General features: G+C 48.6%; 8 protein-coding genes across 8 annotated transcripts; 2 read left to right on the top strand and 6 right to left on the bottom strand.

Moving 5' to 3' along the window:
• Positions 1-173: 173 nt before the first annotated feature.
• On the bottom strand, positions 174-891 carry N7489_000016 (glutathione S-transferase family protein; the record flags this gene model as incomplete). Its single annotated transcript, XM_056705772.1, has 2 exons — positions 174-785; positions 838-891. 2 exons carry the CDS (start codon positions 889-891, stop codon positions 174-176), a joined length of 666 nt encoding a protein of 221 aa, XP_056570074.1.
• A 246-nt stretch (positions 892-1137) lies between these two features.
• On the bottom strand, positions 1138-2615 carry N7489_000015 (putative pyridine nucleotide-disulfide oxidoreductase AMID-like; the record flags this gene model as incomplete). The annotated part of the gene is made up of 5 exons (XM_056705771.1): positions 1138-1175; positions 1229-1536; positions 1587-1944; positions 2007-2348; positions 2408-2615. 5 exons carry the CDS (start codon positions 2613-2615, stop codon positions 1138-1140), a joined length of 1254 nt encoding a protein of 417 aa, XP_056570073.1.
• Positions 2616-3615: 1000 nt separating this feature from the next.
• Positions 3616-5606, bottom strand: sidI (putative long-chain-fatty-acid-CoA ligase; the record flags this gene model as incomplete). Its single annotated transcript, XM_056705770.1, has 5 exons — positions 3616-3950; positions 4005-4334; positions 4389-4768; positions 4826-5123; positions 5195-5606. 5 exons carry the CDS (start codon positions 5604-5606, stop codon positions 3616-3618), a joined length of 1755 nt encoding a protein of 584 aa, XP_056570072.1.
• A 1664-nt stretch (positions 5607-7270) lies between these two features.
• Positions 7271-10040, bottom strand: N7489_000013 (uncharacterized protein; the record flags this gene model as incomplete). Its single annotated transcript, XM_056705769.1, has 10 exons — positions 7271-7336; positions 7385-7960; positions 8010-8192; positions 8249-8581; positions 8645-8742; positions 8798-8956; positions 9007-9209; positions 9260-9534; positions 9590-9879; positions 9962-10040. 10 exons carry the CDS (start codon positions 10038-10040, stop codon positions 7271-7273), a joined length of 2262 nt encoding a protein of 753 aa, XP_056570071.1.
• A 583-nt stretch (positions 10041-10623) lies between these two features.
• Positions 10624-12352, bottom strand: N7489_000012 (putative transcription regulator (RTG2); the record flags this gene model as incomplete). The annotated part of the gene is made up of 4 exons (XM_056705768.1): positions 10624-11027; positions 11072-11792; positions 11839-12206; positions 12343-12352. 4 exons carry the CDS (start codon positions 12350-12352, stop codon positions 10624-10626), a joined length of 1503 nt encoding a protein of 500 aa, XP_056570070.1.
• A 1000-nt stretch (positions 12353-13352) lies between these two features.
• On the top strand, positions 13353-16006 carry N7489_000011 (ferric reductase family protein; the record flags this gene model as incomplete). The annotated part of the gene is made up of 7 exons (XM_056705767.1): positions 13353-13778; positions 13838-13878; positions 13929-14270; positions 14326-14555; positions 14620-14672; positions 14734-14855; positions 14908-16006. 7 exons carry the CDS (start codon positions 13353-13355, stop codon positions 16004-16006), a joined length of 2313 nt encoding a protein of 770 aa, XP_056570069.1.
• A 1092-nt stretch (positions 16007-17098) lies between these two features.
• N7489_000010 (uncharacterized protein) lies at positions 17099-17628 on the top strand (the record flags this gene model as incomplete). The annotated part of the gene is made up of 3 exons (XM_056705766.1): positions 17099-17378; positions 17433-17518; positions 17572-17628. 3 exons carry the CDS (start codon positions 17099-17101, stop codon positions 17626-17628), a joined length of 423 nt encoding a protein of 140 aa, XP_056570068.1.
• Positions 17629-18223: 595 nt separating this feature from the next.
• On the bottom strand, positions 18224-20377 carry rglB (polysaccharide lyase family 4 protein; the record flags this gene model as incomplete). Its single annotated transcript, XM_056705765.1, has 4 exons — positions 18224-19441; positions 19489-19503; positions 19564-19655; positions 19723-20377. 4 exons carry the CDS (start codon positions 20375-20377, stop codon positions 18224-18226), a joined length of 1980 nt encoding a protein of 659 aa, XP_056570067.1.
• Positions 20378-20719: the final 342 nt, after the last annotated feature.

The raw sequence follows: 20719 nt of genomic DNA, 5'->3' as shown, positions 1-20719 counted from the left end.
TACTCTTCTTGGCCCGACCGCTTGAGAGTCAGTTGTTTGTATGTTATGATATGGCTAGCATGATTCTGTAGGTCCCTTCGTTTTATATAATCCAAGTGCTTCGTGAAACTGAATATAATATCGTAATTCTTTGATCGGGTGCTAATGCTATTTACTTTCTATCATGTCAAGCCTCAAGCCTGGGGACCCTGACGCTTCTCGATGTATTTCTTCTCACCAAAGGCCTCCTTGACGCCCTCGGCCTCGAGGGTGCGCTCGTACCAGGTGACCACAGAGGGGAACTTTTGGCGCATCTCAGCATCGATGGCCATGGAGAAACCCCAGACCAGGGCCGAGGCAACAGTAATATCAGCCAAGCTGAGCTTTTCGTTGCCCACGAACCAAGTGCGGTCCTTGAGGTGAGTCTCGAGACATCCCAGCGAGCGTTGCAGACGCGCGATGTTGGTCTCCTCCACTTTCTCATCGTAGGGGCGGAAACCGAGACGCCACAGCGCCAACTCCGTCACAGGGTCCAAAATCTCGCCCTGTGCATAGCAGATCCATTGCCGGATGGTGGCTCGCTCAGCCGGGGTGGCTCCAATGAGCTGATCGGCGGCCGGGCCGCTCTCGGCAATGTATTGGGTGATGGCGTCCGACTCGAACAGGGTTGTTCCATCGGCAGCCTCAAAGGCGGGCACTTTACCCAAAGGGAACTTAGACACGAAGTCCGGGGTGCGGTTTGTCTTTCCGAAAGCGAATTCCGGAACTGCCAGCTCCAGGCCGTTCAGGTTGGCCGCAGCCTGGGCCTATAAGGGGTTAGCTCAGGGTTCTGGGTCCCATTCGAGTGCTTTCTTTTACCTTCATGACCCGAGGACTGGGCTGATAAGAGTAGATAGTGCCGAATGGTGCCATTGTGGATATGTATGAGGTGAGATATGTTTTGCCTACAATAGTAAAATGAGGGGGTTGTTTTATATGAAGCCAACGAACGTGGGGGAATCAAGTGGAACCCGATTTCTAAGCAAAACAGGGATTTGACTAAGGCTATAGAGATGATTTGTAAATTTATAGAAATACTGCTGGAATGCCCGGGGGAATTATAATATGTATAATATACAAATCAAAATCAAAATGTAATGAGTCTCTACTAGGTCACGCCTAGCATGCCTCACCGAGGCGCATATAGTTCCAACAAACTACAATTTGGGTCAGCTTTTCAATTCAAAAATTCCAGATGATAAAGACGCACTGGTATGTCCCATGTCTTTGCCAAACAAGCTCTTCATCAGGCCTTCGCCCTCGCGGGTGCCCTCACTAGGGATATAACTGACAGCCGTTTTACCGAGAGCCAGGCCCATCACAGACGGGAACGGTTGCAGGGTCTGGTAGTCTGGCTTTCCACCTATGCACTGGGCCATCATGTGCTGATGGATATTGATCGCCGCGTGATGGCCCATATGCATTGCACCACCACAGCGCTTGATACCTTCCCACGCAGTGAGGTCTCCTACAGCCCAATGATGCTCTGCGTTAGGGATGGCACCGGAGAATTGTAGTCTGCAATACATTAGAAATATTCTGTGAGCAACATTGGGGGAGAGCCTTACGAGCGGTGCACTTTGATGTACCCCTCCTCATTTAAGGCCTCTTTTGGCAGGTATGTTGAGGTTGGAACGCTTTGAGAGACGGCATTTAGAACATGGCCAGCCTTGAGTTGTTGGCCATCGCTGAGCGTGAGATTCCAGACCCTTGTCTCATTTTTCGTGTCCACAGTGGTGGTATCGATAACGCGTTGTCCTAGGATGACCTCCACTCCTGTATCACGCAATATAGAAACTACGCGCTCGGCAAAGTCATCGGGCAACGGCTCCGAAGATAACAAGCGCTTACGAGAGTGGATCAGGGTGACCTTTTGTGCTGGGTTAAGGATCTTCAGTTCGGCAGCCATCTCCACGCCCACAGCGCCTATTCACGAAAGAGGGACGTTAGCGGGGTGAAAGGAGCAGATAGTGATGGAGAAGACATACCTCCACCGACAACTACGATGCCATCACGGGCTTGCTTCACATTCGTCATATGTTCTCTGGCTTCTTTAAGGAACTCATCTCGCCGCAAGGATTGGGGAACAGTGGGGAAAGACCGACGCAGCCCTGAGCCTGCAATCAAGTAGTCATAGGGCTCCGTGCGGTTGTTGTTGGTGTCTGTATCGACAATATGGGCAACTTTGGCACTGAGATCAACTGAACTGACGCTTCCCTGGATGAAGCTGAGATCTGGAGACTTGAGCCCGGGTATATCTTGGAAACGAGTCCATGCCTCGGACGCGAATTTCTCGCAGGCCAGGGCCTTTGGAGATCCTATTAGATGAACTATACATGTGGGTAAGAGTGTGATGGTAAATGAATGGTTGATATTCTGGGGAGCTTACAATAGCCATCTCGCTTATCAACTACGGTTATCTGTATCGGAATGCGATGAGGAGGAGCTTTGGCATCGGGATTGCAGTTGAAACGCGGGAGGCGACCATGTGAAAGATCGATGGGAGCCAACGCAGCAGATAGACCACCATAAGAGCCCCCGATCACAAGTACTCGGAAGTTGCGGGATACAGTTCTGACAAAGTCATTGGAGGGCATTATGGGTTGAGAAGGAGAGCTATGTGTGACACGAGCAATAACCCAAGAAAGAGAGGGAGAGTGGAAAAGGAGAATAAAGAAAAGAAACCGAGAGAAAAAGAAAAAGGCCAAGGAACTAACTGAGCTCTGGACTTAAACGAAAGTAAAGAAAACATACCGTCATATCATCGGATTATGCGGGTCCGGATCTTATCAGATTGAAAGCGACATCGGATAACAGGGTTCCAAGGTTCCAAGGTTCCTTTCTTGGCTTCTCCCAAGGTTCTTGGCACGGATTTATCAGATCCGATGGAAATGTCCACGGGTGAAACATCCATGGATCCTTCGGTTGAATTGACTCGAACTCAACTCCGATTACTCCATACTTTGTGCGAATATTTCCAGAAACTTCAGTTGTACGCCAGATTTTTTTTTGGCAGAACTGATATATATGGTGGCTGGAAACTCTCTGAATACTTTCTGTGCATCCATTAAGTCTCCTTTTGGTTTTTTTTACCATACAACAGCGAATAGAAGAGAGCCCCAGAGGAATGCCTTCAAGTTACTTAATAGAAATTCGTTCACGGTTGGACCCGAAGACTGTACTCCGTAAAGTACTTAGTACGGTACAATACAGCCCCAAGTGGTAATGATCGCCGATCAGACAAGATGAGTATCTAATCTGATTCTGGGCTCGAACGAAAAAAGAAAAAGAAAAATACCTAGGTAGCGCATTTCTCTGCAAGACCCGCTTTTCGTAATGTTCCTGACGTTACAGTTAAATCTGGGCCAATCATAATAAGATCTGATAAGATACGCCCCTCATTTAATTACATACACGATTGATTTTTATTTCAGCAGACTTTTTGGGTTTTATTAGTATTTGCACGAGTTACTCCATACCTAGGTAGTTTGTCAATGGATTGGGGTATTACTGCAAATCTAGTCTCTATACTAAGTCAACTCGAGGACTGTACAATCTGTGCTCCTTTTCTCCTTTTCTCCTTGTCTTTTTTTTCGTTCATGCCTTCCGGCGCTCGGCCAGCACCGCCATTGCCATTTGCCGTAACTCCACCTTGCGAACTTTCCCGCTTCCCGTCACGGGAACCGTGCTCGAAGCCCCCTCTTCTCCGAATACAAACACATGCTGTGGGGCTTTGTGTCGACCCAAAGTCTCCCGAGTCCATGTGCGCAGTTCATCGTCGGTCGGACGTTCTGCTCCCGAAGCGATCGCGATAAAAGCCCCAACAACCTCGCCGTATTTGGGGTCGGCAATACCAATCACAGATGCTAACTCAATTGACGGATGTGCGGCCAATCGTTCTTCGATTTCGAGAGGATAAATGTTTTCGCCGCCTATCAGACCTCAGAATTAGAAATCGCTATCAATGTCCGGCTGTTCGAACTTACCACGAATGATGATATCTTTGAAGCGACCGGTGATAGTGCAGTACCCTTCGGCGTTGAAGGAAGCTTCGTCACCAGTCTTCAGCCATTTGACACCCTCGGCATCGGTTATGAATGTCTCTGCCGTCTTCTCCGGGTTATTCCAGTATCCCTTGGTGAGCTGGTAGCCGGCCATGCAAAGCTCGCCACGCTGACCAACGGGAACGATGTTCCCATGGGTATCGATAATCTTCGCGCGAGCGTGGGGCAGAACCTTTCCGACGGTCGTCAATCTTGTGTGGATGCTGTCGGTGGTGAAAGCATTGAAGCAAGTGGGCGAGGCCTCCGTGAGACCTAGAGGCTTAGGTTAGCACTTGATCAGCAGACCAAGGGAGAAGGGGACTGTACCATAGCTACTAGTGTATTCGGTCATATTTAATTCTGCAAAGAGCCGCTTCATCAGTGGCCGTGGGACTGGGGCCCCGGCAATGATGCCTGTGCGGAGGTTTGAGGTATCAAAGTTTGAGGGCTTGGGAACGGAAAGGATCGCCTCAAACATGGTTGGGACACCGTGTAGAGCAGTGCATTTCTCGTCGGAGATGGCATGCAAAACCGCCTTGGGGTCGAAGGTTTCGCTAGGGAAGACAATCTTGGCGCCATGGGTGACTACCGCAAGCATGCCCAGGACCAGCCCGAAGCAGTGGAACAATGGCGGCGGGCAACACAGAACATCAAAAGAGGTGAGATTCATGCGATCACCAATAAAACGCGAGTTGTTAACCAAGTTGCTGCGGAGGAGTTAGCTATATCTTTAAGATTGAGTTTGTTGTACATGGTCCACATACTGATGTGTCAACATTGCAGCTTTAGGATTGCCTGTTGAACCGCTTGTGAATTGCAGATTGCAGACATCATCCGGCTGTAACTCGGCCTCGCGGTCTTGGAGCACATGTGCAGCCTGGGACAGGCCGCGTTCCATGACATCGTGATAGGTGGGGAAGTTGTTATAGCTTTCGCGGAGAATGACAATTTCCTCCAGTGTTTCCGAGGTCGCCGCTTTTTTAGGATTAGGGCCAAGTTGGGTAAGGACCTCCTCGAGATTATGACGTCCAATTCGTGGTGTCATGAAAAGCATTCGGCATTCTGAATGAAAATAGAACAAAACGCCGAGATTAGTATGGAGTCAATAAATACGGGAAGTGGATATCACCCACCACTGTGATTTAGGGCGTAATACAGCTCGGAGGGGGTGTACGTGTTGTTCAAAACGACCAAAATAGCCCCAACTCGTGCGGCCGCGAAGAACACCGAGATGTATTGTTCACAATTGCCCGCCATGATTCCGACGCGATCGCCTTTTTGAATACCCGAAGCCAACATTCCCCTAGCTAGACGGTCGGTCTCATCTTTCAGCTGGCCATACGTCCATCGTGCACCAGTCCAGGGGAAGACCAAGCACTCAATTCTCCCATACTGCAGTGCTTGTAGTGTTAGCAGCTCACCCAAGGTAATATCCAGCAGCTGTGGCTCCGTCGGGCCTGCGACAAGAGATAGCTGTGGATTAATAGGAGGCTGTACGTGCGACAACGTCTGCTGCAAGCGCTGTACACTTCTTGGGGCCGCCATGGTAGATGGAAGTTGAGAAGAATGAAAGAGAGAAAGAAAAACCTTGGACAGGGCGGGTTTATAGATGTAGCCGACAATACCGCGACAAATTCCGCACAAGATAAATTCAATTAATTCCATCAGATTTCCACATCGGAGGTTTTGTATTGGTATCTAGGTAATTTTCGTGGGTTTTTGGCTTTTGTGCTTGGCTGGTGCTCGATCTTGGCGTCGTACAAGACTCCACTTAGGCTTCAAGCGAACCTTGGAATCTTGGCAGGATACGCAAGCTCGGTAATTGTCTTTCAAGGTTATCGAATGTTAGTTCCTGCATATCGACCTCGGGAGTACTCTGCAACATCTACGTACAGATATGCAAGGTACATTTGAAGAAATGTTTCCTATATGACATATAATACGTCGCAAAACTCTGGGCTAAGCCTTGAGTGAGAATTTATCTTATGAGAATTGTGTTAGGGTGGACTGATACCGGAAATCGCGGATATCTGAGAGTAACATGAGATACCTACAACATGAACCTTCTAGCAAGATGTCTATACAACATATTGGTCGGATGTATAATTCTTCTTGGTCTCACTGGGGATCGGTGGGTTTTCCGTCACTGTAGCATGGCCATTGGTCGCAATCGGCACTGAAGGAAAACTAAAAAAAAACCCCCCTCCTCGTGGCACTGACCCCACCCGGGATCAGATAACTTGTGTGCAGAATCTGATGCCGGGGGTTTTTATCAATCAGTTGCCCATTTTTCTCCGTACGGAGGAGTACGACGTCAAATTCCTACCAGCTGGGGCCACATTTCCGGGTCGGTCTGATTAATTGTGGCACTAGCTCTTGGCAGATTTTATCATTCCGAAACTAGTCTTCGCTTTTCGAAAGACGAGGGACAGACAGTGGGCCACCTGGATCGTCTTGGTCAGGCACTGCAGCTCTAGAAGAATTGATACACGTATGTAGTTCAATGTTTGAAATAAACCATCCCAGCTGCCATTCATCATTGTGCGAATGTGCAACCTTACCTAGGTACATACCTAGGTACCTAGGTAGGTATGTACCTTCCAACCTTGGAAATCTAATCAATCGGGCTGATCTAATCAATCATTCCCGACATCGGCGGCTTCGTATTGGACCCACTTGAAGAATACATACAAATACCGAAAATACCAATACCACTCGAAGGATTCCACGTTCAATGAATAATATTACAAGGAACCGGAATGGATTGGAAGTATGCATTGGGCATGGAAAGGCCACCTTGGTATTGTGAAATATGTCATCTAATCCACTAGGGCTGAATGCCAGGGATGTACGAAGTACATACATGTAAGTTCTAGTTAGTCAAGTTTCTATCTTTGTTTCTAGGGATGCTAATTGATGGAGGGGGCAGAGGTCTAGGCCTTGATCTGCATTGAAATATCCCTAACTACGCGATAGTTGCTTTGTTAGTATCGTAATAGCTTCATTCTTGCGGCTGTCTGTTCAGCTGTTAAGAGTGGACTAGTCTTATCATTGCTTCTCAACCAAACACAGATTCCAGATTCCCCATACGATCAGAGTAACTGATAATCAGGTGTAAAAAGCACTCATACTTGGCATGCTCTGAATCCAAGCACCGGTCAAAAGACACGGATGCATCTCAGGTAGATGGCACATTAGTACATGGGGTTCTAAATGGCGAATTTTCCGCCCTTCGGTATAGAAAGATGTGCGCAGCCTTTCCAATCGCAGGTGTTCTGCCAATAGTCAGTGGGAGTGATTAAACACAAGGGATTTACACACACCTTGTGAACCTCTGTTCCCCACCAGTTGAAATGTTCGCTGGCGCCAGTGAAATAAATTGCGAAGAAAATCATGGCACCAGCAATTCCCACAGATGAGTCCATGGCAGAACTGAGCACAAAGTTATATTTACTCCACCAGCTATGCAGGCGCTTTCGAACCAGCCAGCCAAAAGTGAGCCCGACAACTGCCCAACTGCCGTAATTCATCCCAGTCGCAGGGGGCAGGTAATTCAGCCCCCCAAGAAATAGGGGGACATGGACCCTCCTCCACAGCGACTTGGGGTATCGGCGGGTGATATAATAGACAGGAATGGGTAAAATGGCACCAAGGAGGAAGAAGTAAAGCAAAGCGGAATAACCAATTTGGTTCGAGAAATAGCGACGAGGGCCCACCGCACCCCAGATCAGAGAAGTATTGAAATGGGTGCTGCTGTAAGGGCAACTGAACCCATTGACAGCAGCGCTAGTGCAGATTCCGGTGATGTGATCCAGGGCCCAATTGAGGACACCGAGGGAGGAGAGCGTGCCGACAAGCATTCCAACGCATTGAACCAAGAACAATTTTCGTTGAGGGATCTTCGGGTATCAGCATGGTTCAACCAAACTAGGAAAAGAGAGCGCTCACATGGCAATAGTACGCCAGTTTCATATCCTGGGCAAAGTAAAGACCCTTGATGGTCGTGATGTATCCGATGTCAAAGAACCAGATATTGGCCAGGACCTTGCCCTCAAAGACGAAACCAGCCACAATACGGCAGAAAATATCGATGTTGATTTTGAGATTAGAAGTGGCGTAGACCAAAGCCAACTAATATTGGTCAGGGAGACGTGTCAGATATGCAAATCGGTACAGGGCAGACTCACCGGAGGATAAAAGATCAATGCCACAGCGCACGCCAGCAAAACACCGTACCATCTCAGTTCAACATCCCACCACTCAACGGCGAACATGGACATGAATAAGGCTAAGATGCATGCAACCAAATACCACCACAAGGGCACATCCGGGTCTCCTCTCTCGTCCTCGCTGTACTCTCTGGAGCGACCGGGAAGGGATTCCATGACCAATCGAGGCAACCTTTTGGCTGCGTCAGCCATGACATGACGCCTTTCAAGTATAACCCAAACAAGAAGAGCGCTCAGAGTGGCAAATGATAGCCCAAACATATTCAACGCGTAGGTAACTGGCATATATACCTATTTTACCCTTGAGGTTAGACGGATTTCGAGTTTCTGACTTTATAGAACATGCAAAAATACCGGAGAGTAAGCAAGGTACTTATTAACATCGAGCTGATAGCCTGAAGCGGCATTGACAATCTTTCTGACTTTGTAAGCATTTCCAGTATTGTCGAATACTGTGTGCACAAGTCAGTTTTGGTGGCCTCGAGAGCTTGAACGCATGGGTTGTACCTTGGGAACTCTGAAAAGGTAGGTAGCCTGTGTTCCACACATTGGTATAGTAACAAGCAACAGCCACAATCCAAATCCAGAACACCAGGGAAATGAAGACATTGAGAACTGCCCACGAGGGGATGAGTAAAGGAGATCCAACGTAAGATATTTGACTCCCTATGGTCCCCGTTAGCGCGTCGGTTGAGTTGCGAAGTCGTGTCACTCACAATCAAAGGTAATCGGCAACAGTCCCATTCCAGACCTCATTCCGAATATCTGATTAACTACTTCGCTTTCGGGTTTGATCCAACATGGAAAGCTGAAATAGCTAAGCGCCGGGAAGATGAAATCCGGGAACCAATACCAGCAAAACGAGATGCAAAATGTCATAGTGAAGAAGGCATAGCGAGACATTTTCCACGTATTGTAACTGCCATCCATCAGTTCCGGTGAGCCGAGAGAAAATTCCGGAAAACTCACCGCACTTGCACCTGTTCCTGGTTGACATGGTGTAGGGTTGTGGTCAACGCAGTAACACCCAGAACTCCAGGCCAGATCAGCTCTTGAGGGACTACTACAATGGCCCGGAATAGCCCAGCAAGACAGAACCCGATGAAAAATGTGGAGAAAGTAATGAGAAATTGGAATCCCCATCCTGCCTTGTAGCCATAAAACATTTGCTGCTCTGTCAGAACATCGGCGCCAAGACGGACGTAAATACTAAGGTTAGACATTATATAGATCAAAACATGCTCCTGTAGAATCTTTGTTAGATTGATACCTATAACCTGTCTTTCCTAAAGGACTTACCTTCGTATTAAAGGGGCCCGGGTTGAGATCGAATGCCAATCTTCCTAGCGGAAGCTTCCGGTTTGGGATTACTTTCTCCCAAAGTTTTCCTAGGGGATAGGCCAAAAAGAGTACCACCGAGCCCGAAATTGTCAAAGAAGGGGCGCGGAGGGTGTAAAGTGTGTTCAACCCGCTAACGACCACGCAAAAGGCGATTCCAAGCACCCACATACGGAGAGTGAGAACTGGCTCAGTAGGATCATCTTTTGCTATGCCTATACCAGCAGCCCGCAATACTTCAGTCTGTGAATCTGCATCTGTAGTTATGTGAGAATTTCGCGGGGGAAAAAAAAAGAAAAAGAAAAGGAACGTAGAAAAAGTCAATGGACATACCCGAATCAGCATTGTTTCCGTCGTGGACTTCCTTTTCACTAATGGATTTCTCCAGATTAATGCCTTTGTTGGCTTCCATGATGCATGAAGGAAAAAGGAACAAAGAAAGAAAGATCAGATAAAAAGGATCAGATAAGAGAAAGAAGGTGTAATTCGGATGCAACTGAATCCGTGGAAGGCTCCAATGTTCTCAGCCCTATAGGGCTACCAACCTCGGAACCTCGGAAGGTACCTAGGTACGTACCTGGTAATCAACAGTGAGACAAGCTTCATTCTTTATGTGGGTCTAGCAGATTATTGGATCATTGGATTATCCCAGACTCCATTTTTGGTTTATTTCGTTTCCGTTTTCGTGGTTGCCTAGAAGTTTGTTTGTTTTGCTTCAATTTACCTAGGTACCATGGACCTAGGTCGAGGTTAGTGGTAGAAATTATATTCAAAGTGTCCTGAAGCTTTGCGGAGACCCATATACATATCGGCTGCATGCCAGGTTGAGGATAGAGGAAGGCCACGGGTGCGTTGCGGAATAATGGTGGATTTGATCAACCGGGGTTCATTTGGAACCAAGCATATTATCCTGTGTGTATGAACCCAGGGCCATACGGACTGGCATAATTCGATGATCACAGACATAATGGGCCAACTTCACGGCCTTTCTCCACTCACCGAGCCACTAAATCCTCTTCTATCACTGAGACACGCACTTTGATGCCCCAGCCATTTCTTCCACCAATCCAATTCTTCCGCTTTCCCACCTTCTGGATTTTCTGCACATCATTTTCGAGCTCTTGCCTCAAGTGAGACGGGTCATATGCAACTTTTTGAATAGAGATCGTCAAATCCAACCCTTCTTTCTTGCCCTTCTTCCCTAACCCATTCTTCCATTGTGCCGAGGGGATAATTCGAGGCTTGGAGGTATCGATAGAACCGGTTGGGTACAGCTGGCCTAAGACGAAGCCTAGTTTGCCAAGATACCGCGTCCACCAAACCTCCTCCGGAGTCAAGATTCCCTGGAGGTGTGTCTTGAATTCCACGTCTCTGGGGGCAATTCTCCGCCGTAACGTTCCTGGAGCATTAGTGCCAGGAGAGCACGGTGGTCATGTGGAATACCATGTGTGGAGGCTAGTATCCCAGTGCTAGTGCTATATAGTGCGGCACTAGAGGAGAGTTCTTTGGACATTGTGGCGTGATAATAGAGGGCATTGGCAAAGGCCTGAACAAGGTGAAGACTGATGGAAGACGGGAACGATCGACTAGCAGATGGTCGAGGGAGGGCCGCCAACAATAGAGCGGCCAGTGCCTCGGCCGACGGGGGCGCATAACGGGCCGTGGCAACCTCCAAGGGATCCTGCTGGCGGACAACCGGGAGCATCTCACGGAACAGCACACCTTCCCGTACTCCACCTTGGCAGAAATGGGCTTCATTGATCCCATGCGGTAATGATTCAGCCAGGGTCTTGACTAAGAACGCCACCGAGGGCACTTGCTTGCGTCGCCGGTCTGAGACACGGAAGATTTCGTGTGCCGTCCGAGCCACCTCTTTGAGAGCCTCAGTATCCTCGAAGTCTTTCTTAGGTGCCGTATATCCATTAATAATCGAAATGGGGTAACTTTGGCCCTTGGTCTGGTGCAGATATAACAGAAGATAGCCCCATCCCCGAAATCCCCCCTGAGAGGTAAAGAGGAAATCCCCCTTGCTCTCGGGCTCTTCGGACGAGCTGCTCAGGGACATTGAGGGTATCAAAAGCGGCGCGAAAGTTGCCTGCCATTTCCCGGCGAAATTGCTCCCGAGCTTTGTGCGCTTCCTCTTTGCCTTTGCCCCGTTCGAGGTCTGCGAGCTTCTGGCTCAACGCAGCTGCTCCGTACGGAAAGCTGACCGATCCTTGGGAACTCATATGCACGTTGCCCGCGTGCGATGTGATCCAAGTCATCTGCATACTGCCACCCCCCAAATCAAGCGCAAGTCCCTCCACGTCTGAAACACTGCTGGCAATGCCCCATGCCCCGATAACTCCCTCCTCCTCCTTTCGTAATGCTTCCACCGAAATCCCGGTTTTATGGCGGATGGCGTCCATGAACGCGGAGGCATTGATAGCAGTTCGAGTTGCTTCCGTAGCGATGATCCGAATGTTCTGAGCGGGAACTCCAATCTCCACGCAGACAATCTGGAAACGAACTATGGCACTAACGATTCGGTCGATGACATGCTGCGGAATGGGGATTCGGCTGCCTGAGTCGGGATCCACTTGAGCCTCGTAGAGCGAGATGTTGACCCGGTGATAATGTACAGTAGGGATGACACGGGTGGTTGGGGGGAGAGGTCCGAGATCGAACAACGGATGCCATTACTGTAATATCCTAAGTCAGTCACGAGTCCTCACCCGGCCACATTGGAGGGGTAACGAAGTGGATTAGGTCTGCCTACCTGCCTAAATCAACCACCGCATGAAGGTATAAGTTCTGCCCGGGATCAGATGTCACCTTCTGGCTATTCATTGGCGGAATTCGGTTGCCTCCTCCCATTAAGGCGACCAGTTGATGTGTTGCTTAGGTTTACGTCTATTGAATTTCAGCTATGGATACTTTTGGGGAAGAAAAGTCCCGTGACATCATCATTGACCGCCCAATGTTCTGCCAGTATCATTTTGTGTCTTGGGTGTCAAGACTTAAATAGTGGTACATCATATGGTCAGTTTTCATAAGTCAAATTTTGCTATAAAAAAAGAAAACAGAAAAAAAAATAGTTCGTTTGGAGCCTATGTTTTGGGCGTAGGTATGTAGAATAATAATTGGGGAGCATGGCTACAAATAGCTCAAGGGAGAACATTTAATGCATTGTACCTAGGTAGGCCCTCGTATATATATCACAAGGATATGGGATATAAACTTCTACCACAACGGAAAAGGATAACGACCACATTCCCCAGGTATGTATCTAATTTTGTTCCCAAGTAATTTACATACATTTAGCGGAGTACTCTACTGTGAGGAGTAAATATACGGTGGTGCACTTGAAGTGACTGAAATGAGCTAAGCCAATCATGGCGTCACGTGTCGTCTAATCAATCAGATCAGATAAGACATCAATGTTTTCCCGGGGGCATGGATTCCGAGTTCTCCACGCATCAAGCGGGTTCTCCTTTCTTTCTTTCTTTCTTTCTTCATTTCTTTCAAGCTCTCTTGGAAAATTTGTGTCAGAATCCAACTTGGCTCTTCGTCTGATTCCATTCCTTAGGAAATTTTGTCCGAGATCCAATGGTTCAGAGACTTCGCTGATCCACATGGGCCCACCTGATCAGTGCGATTATCGGCCTACTGCCGGTGCTCCGCCTTTCGCCTTCAACCGTTTCTTTGCCCACCCGCAGACCGGCCTGCAGTCTGGGGACTCACCATGTTGCTCCGTTGGCTGGTAATCGCACTCGCCCAGGGTGTCTGGGCCAACCACGAGGACGAGCGGTGCGTGACGGCTGTTTGCTCGGCATACAACTACATATCGTTCGTTGGTCTTCCCACAAAGGGCAAAGACGTTTGGGAATCGCAATGCCGGAATCCGCTCAAAGTCGCATCGATATACGCCGCATCCGAGATATATTGCAATGAGCAGGAACGGGGGATAGGCCTGACCCAGCTGGCTGACCAGTGTCAAGAATTTGGAAACCTTGAGCTGCTGCCGAGAGAAGCCGTCGCCGAAAACCTTACAGAGGATGCCATAAAGAATATGAGGACTGTTGACTATCAAGAGTTGTCCCGAGGCGAGCCAGCGGATACGCCTGTCCTTCTTTCTGCGTCTTACTTCGGTCTAATGTTCAACACGATTGTGAGACCATTCCCCACCATCTCGGGATCTAGTAGCCCTAAAGCTTATCAACGTCCTAGGAAACTTGGGAATTTGAAACTTGGTCACATCATGCATTTGGGTAAGTCTGTGCAAACCGGAGAGCAAAATGTTCATGTGTTGAGTAATTAGGTATATTGGCTACGCATATTGGGGTGGCGTCCTGTCATTAGGGATGGCTTATCGCTTGTGCGATTGGTTATTCCACCGCCGACAACGTTGTGCAGAGCGTGCGCTCGAATCCAATGTATATCCTCTCATAAAGCTCTTGAAAAACACCCCGTTGGTAGGGACAGGGCTTCACTGGATCCAGACTCATCTGATGATTCCGTCGCCTTTGGCAACAACACATGGTCGACATCTGCTAGGCTTCACATTCTCCACCAGAGTTGAGGCGCTTATAGTGGTGGGGTTCTGGACAATCAGCATCGTATTGAGTGTCGTGGGCTATCGCACCTTTCCCGGAAACATCTAGTACGTACTGAGCGTGCGGGATCGACAACGTGCACAATATTGACAGAAATTCAAGCTATCCCGATGTCCCAAGCCAGATTCTGCGTTACTCTGCAGACCGTACTGGGATTATGTCATTTGCTAACTTGCCCCTTTTATGGCTCTTTGGCGGGCGAAATAATATTTTCCTGTGGGCCACTGGATGGAGTTTTGCATCGTTCAATATATTCCATCGTCATGTAGCCCGGGTGGCTACTGTACAGGCAGTAGTGCACTCTATCCTTTACGTCGTTATGTTCATCCAAAGTAAGTTTTGAGCATTTCATTTCTAATGCAGGCTAAAATACTGACGGTTGTTGCAACATCGCAGCGGGCAAAGCTTGGAGGGGTCTGTCCAAGACCTATGTTCTATGGGGTATTTTGGTAAGTTGCTAATTTGGCTGATCCCAAGTTGATAGATAATCCAGTGCTCATGCAATATTAGGGCACTTTCGTGATGGTTCTGCTGTTGATCACGTCGTTGGATCGGATTCGCATTGCGACATATGAGCTCTTCTTGATTGCTCATATCGTGCTTTCGATTCTCACTCTTGTTGGCTGCTTTTAGTAAGTACTTCAGCCTGATCAGATTCCCGCATATCTTTCTAATAATTGGCAGCCACACAGTCATATTCGAAGGGAACGAATACTGGAAGTACCTATGGCCCACACTAGCTTTATGGGTCATTGATCGCTTCCTTCGACTTGGGCGATTGTGTTACTGCAACATTCACGTAAATTTTTCAAGTAGGAGACTTGTGAAGCTTTCTGTGAGCCGCATGGTTTACGATGAAACGGCCGACGTGGTGCGGTTGGAGGTCACACCAGGAACACCCTCGCTACAACCTTCACCAGGACAGTACTACTTTTTATACCAACCATTTCGGGTCACCGGCTGGGAGAGCCATCCTTTTACAATCGGAGCTTGGTCTTACGAAATAGGGGACCAGACGTCGTTGGTACCGACATCCGACGGAAGGACCAAATCGCTTGATGTTTCGCATGTGCCGCTTCTTACAGGCGTTGTCTCCGACCGAGATTACCAATGCAATTCAGAAAATGGCTCTTCGGACCAGGATAAACCTTTGAAGTTGAAATTGACTTTCTGGGTTCGCCCGTATGACGGTTGGACCAAACAGTTGCGCCGGCAATGTCTGAGCTCACCAGATAAGACAAGCGAAACAACCATTCTTCTTGAGGGCCCTTATGGAGAAACCTTTCCACTGTGGAGGTATGAATCGGTCTTGATCATTGTTGGTGGAACGGGGATAGCGTCGGCTGTGCCTTATATTCAAGATCACCTCCGCCGGTCGGTTGAAGACTGGGATGCAAGCCTCGAGAATGAGAAAACGCGGGTGAGAGACATGGAGCTTGTTTGGACCACCAAACAAGCGGCGTTCATTCAAGATGTCGCGCGGCGGGAGCTGAAGCACGCCCTCAAACGAGAGGACTTCAGTGCCTCATTCTACGCTACGCGTGATTCCACGACATACTCTGAAGATCCTACCGACTTTGGGTTCGAGACGCAGTCAGGTCGACCTGACCTTCAATCCCTGATCATGAGCCGGGCCTGCGATGCATGCTCAGCTGGTACTAGTCTTGCCATCCTGGTATGTGGCCCACCAAGGATGGCAGATGAAGCACGCGCCGCGACACATCTAGCGATGCGCCAAGGCCACCGCTTTATTGAATTTGTGGAGGAGTCTTTTACGTGGTAGGCAAGGGGCTATACGAGAACTTATGTGATGAGTATACGACATCATGCATATACTGATGACCTGTGTAGAATTTATGAGACTACAACTTGGTATTTCCTTGGTTAGATCGGCACAGATAGAATATCTTGGCCGTACGCTTGTATGTGGCGAATTTGGACAGGGGGTTTACGGCTTTAGGTTTTCTGCAATGTGGGTTGAGAGTATCACTCAATCGTGATTAACATACCGACCTGGGGATAGAGATGTGGATGTTGGTGGCTGACAGGAGTGCGTCATGCACGATGCAGGCACGACGCAGGAGGTTCCTACGCCACGCATGCGACTATCGATTTCAAATTGGGGACCAAAGATTCCAAATCGAGGCGTCCAACGCTTAAAGACAAAACTGGGAAATGGAACATCAAAATAATACTCTACCCAACAAAAGCAAGAAGATCGGCGCGATGGGAAGTGATAGATCAGATTCATCAAATGCTCACTCCACAACCCGGATGAACCCAGACGTCACACGCAGATTCAAAAGCCAAGAAAAAAAAAAAGAAGAAAAAGAAGCAGCAGCAAATACGGAGTACGGAGTATCACTCCAAATGAAGATCACAATCAGCAGCCCTCAACTTTAGGGTTTCCTGACCTCCATATGCAACCTATGCACATCTCGTCCCACCGGCGTCTGGGGAACATACCCATACCGGCAGGGTCCGTTGATCGGCAGGGGAAAATCTTGGACAGATTCATGCATCTTTACACCTACGGTTGAGTATGGATCGTCAAGAGCCGATAACTCATATCGGCCAAGCCCTAGTCTGCTGCCCGAATGCAATAATTCACGAAGGCACCCACTTCCCCTGCAGTGGTGCTAAGAGCTTGCATGGTGGGCGAGCACGGAGTCTTTCTTGCCACAAAGCCATGAAGAGAAAGGACTCGAGAGGAGTTTGAGAACCAGAAAAGGTATAAAAGGCACGATATTTCCAGCGTTCTTTATCGTTCTTTATCCATAATCCAAGTCTCCAACTCTCTCATCTTCAAAAGTCTTCCAAGCTTTCTCAATCTACCCACTTTCAATCGCTTTTCGCATTCTCCAACACAATCAAAATGAAGTTCTTCGTCCCTGCCTTCCTTTTCGCTGCGACCGCTATGGCTCTGCCTGGCTCGGGCTCTGCCGCCGGCGTTGCTCCCCAGTCCAGCAATGAGGTCGAACACGCAGTGAACCAGTGCGGTAACGGTGCCCAGATGTCTTGCTGCAACAAGATCAACAAGAACGAGGGTGTGAGCCAGAACAACATTGGTGTCCTCTCCAATGTTCTCGGTGTCATTGGCGGCGATGGTCTCGGCCTCGGCCAGGGCTGCACCCAGCTTGACATCCCCGTCTCTGGTAAGTGATATATCTACTCTATTGAACTGAAGCGCGAGACTGACAATTTGATAGTTCTTGGCGCTGCTGGTTTGACTGACTTCCTCAAGAAGAACTGCCAGCAGGCCGTTGGTTGCTGCCAGAACTCCAACTCCCAGGCTGTATGTGCTCCCTTAGGACGACGGAAGAGGAACATAGTCACTAATTTCAATAGAACGGCAACCTCGTCGGCGTCGCCGCCCCTTGTGTCAGCTTCGGCAGCCTTCTGTAAATTGCATTTCATCGAGTGCACCCCTTTCCGCCGTGGAAATATCAACGAGAACCATCGAACTTGTCAATTGTGGCGGTCTCGTGCGGGGAGGGGCTGAACATGGATATTAGTACTAAGTACATATATGTACACTTGCAACACCTGTGGACCTCTTTTATCTGATCTTGTTGGCCAGCATTCTCAAATTTGTGGGATCGCTGTTCTTGAAAGCGGATCTTGCCATTCATTTGTCTTTCGTTTGTCACCAGCCCCTGGGACTTTTTAACTAAATGTATTTATTTCTATTGAGAATGAAAGGTCCTATATTTCGGCCAGAACCACTCCGGATTGCGCTCAAAGGAGGATGCTTGATTCCATAGACTTATCTCTTTAGGCCGAAGGGAGACAGCCATGATGCCGCGACCCCTGACTCTATTTGAACCATTCCATTAACCGGGTGTGGATGTAGAATTTAGTCAAACAAGGCGGATTTTATCTGCTGATCGGTTGAGGCGAACCCCCAAATACCCTAACCATAATGACCAATGTAGAAGAATACATATGAGTTTGATTCGGCTGTTTTGGCAAGCGCTACACTCGTCATCACACAGCTATATTACTTCAGCTCCAGCCGGATAGCATCGTATTGCACATAAACAGTGGCGGGGAGAATGGCAGTCTCTGTATCTGTTGCGTTGAAAGGTAAATGCAACCGCAACACATTGTCTCCGACATGCAACCAAGCCGCAGGGAACTCCATTCGTGACCCAACCTGGTAGCAGCTTACAGCAGACCGCACAATACAGCTGCTTGATTGATTAAACCCCACAGTGAGAGTTAGGGGGTCTGCCTGATTGTTGATATAACTTTCCAGTGACAAATTGTTGTATGGTTCGGCGGGATTCCACACATCCGTGTTGCCTGCTGCGGTCTTCGCGGCTGCTAATTGCAAGGTCAATGTGGCTGTTTTACGCCTCTTCAATTGCTTCGAGTTGAGCTTGAAATGGATGTTCCAGTCGTACGTTGTGTCATACTCGACGTGGGAATCCTTTGCCGTTGGCCCAAAGACCGACCAATGGGCAGTGTTGAGATCAGTTGCAGGGTCGCTAGTACCGACAGTGTAGTTGATACCATCAGGGAAATCGGCACGCCAGTCATAACCACCCCAATAGATAAGATACTCGGGAGGATGGAGCGGATGGGATGGATCTCTTGCATTGCCACGTCGGAACTCCCCTGACGATTTATCGGGAATCCCAATTCGCCAGACCTCAGTTCCTGCCGACTCTTGGTTCCAGATATCATACAGTGAAGTCTGCCTTCCAGCGCGAATGATGACCCCGTCGCGCACAAAGTCACCAAAAATGCCCTCTGCATAAACAGTGAGGCGGTATTTTCCTTCTTTAACACGGTCGATGCTGAAGCTTCCATCTTGATTAACATCGGTCCAGTACTGATATGAGTCGGGGACGGCGCTATTATCTTGGAAGTATTGACCATCAACGGTGAGGATGGCAATCGGGCGGACGGCTCCCTTGGGAAGCTTCACGGTTCCCTTGACACTGCCTCGCTGGCTCGAGGGAGCATATCCGATGACATGCTTTGCAATGGAATCATAGAATGCAGCGTTCCAGTGAGGATTTGCTAATTCCTCTGCCTCAGATCTCAGTTCCTGGAGAGATGCCGAGCCCTTGCCGCCATTGAAAAGGTAAAACTGGGGACCGAAAGTGCGATCGAATCCATTTGTGATGTTTGGCGTGCCCTCACCATGATGATTTGATACGATATAGTTGTAAACGATCCCGTCCACTGTTAAGTCAGAATGGAGTGGACCCTGAGAGATGTCAGTCACTGCCGTCCAACATGCTCGATATCACTTACACCATAATATGTATCCTAAAATAAGCTTGTTAGATGGGATTCAATCTTTGTGGAGATTGGAGTGATATGACCAACCTTAGTATTCATCACTAGCCATGCTCCATACGTTGCCCCGTTCGAGGTGCTCCCGTCAGCATAGAGACCGTGAACTGTATTATTTCTCCATTCTAGAAAGAACCATGACTTAGTCAATACATTGATCAACAATGGAGGGTAATGGGAGATTGACCATACGGTTTGAGAACGTGTATTTAGTGAAGTATTCAGAGAACTGGGTGTAGTACGCATCGCTTGGCGTGTTGTTGAATGCCCAGGTTGCATCTTGAACAACAATCTGCTTCGAAATGGCTTCTTTGCTTGGCAGGGGTGCGGTCTGGATCTCGCTAGACGTCAGATGCGTCCAGAGATCGGTGTTTGGCCGAAACATTGTTCGGAATTCCTGCAGGTTGCGAAGGAAAGGTGTGGTCTCATTATGGTAGGCCAATCGGCTGAACATATGCAAACCAGTCTCGCCGTCGCGTAGGAACCAGTACTGCTGGAATTGCTGGCCCGTTGGAGTATATGTGTCACTTAGAATCATGCCTCCATATTTGGTTCCGGTAGAATCTGTCCCCTGGACTACCTCCATGCTCGGGGATGTGGCACCAGCTGTGTAGAAGCCCGACGGGGTACAATAACAGTCAAGATAGGGCCCTATTCCAGTGGATCCCGACTGAGTGCCCAATAAGTCCTGACCATCCAGAGTGAGATCGACAATCTGGCCTGCACTCTTTCGAAGAACAGCTGATAAGCGATCATTGGCGAGAGTGATGTAAGTCTGGTTTTCTGCGACGTGTAGCGCCGTGGCAGCAGTAGCCGCCGTGAAGGCCGCCAACAAAGAAGGGCGCATGTGGGGCTTTAGGGGTTGGTCTTCTTTGGCAAAGTCATCGTCATGAATTGGTACCCTGTCTTTATAAATGATCCCAAAATGTCGGGATATCAATGCCCCGAATCAGCCGACTGTTCATGGAAGCAAAACACAGCTCCATTTCAGTTGTATTTCTCTTTGCACACGGCCTTTGAGATTTGCTAATGGATTGAGAATCCACGAATGACACAGAAAGCCTCTAATCTGAGTCTGAAGGACAGTCACTCCACATCAACCCCACCGGGGGAAGGGGGGAGGGATTATACGGGGAAGTCTGGGGATGCGGGGCTTTGACGGAGAACGGAGGAATTGCTCGGTGATTGA

Source organism: Penicillium chrysogenum, assembly GCF_028827035.1.
Source record: "Penicillium chrysogenum strain IBT 35668 chromosome Unknown utg000001l_segment0_segment0, whole genome shotgun sequence".
Taxonomy (NCBI): domain Eukaryota; kingdom Fungi; phylum Ascomycota; class Eurotiomycetes; order Eurotiales; family Aspergillaceae; genus Penicillium; species Penicillium chrysogenum.
Note: the sequence above shows the minus strand (reverse complement) of the source record. Positions and strands in the feature narration are given on the sequence as shown.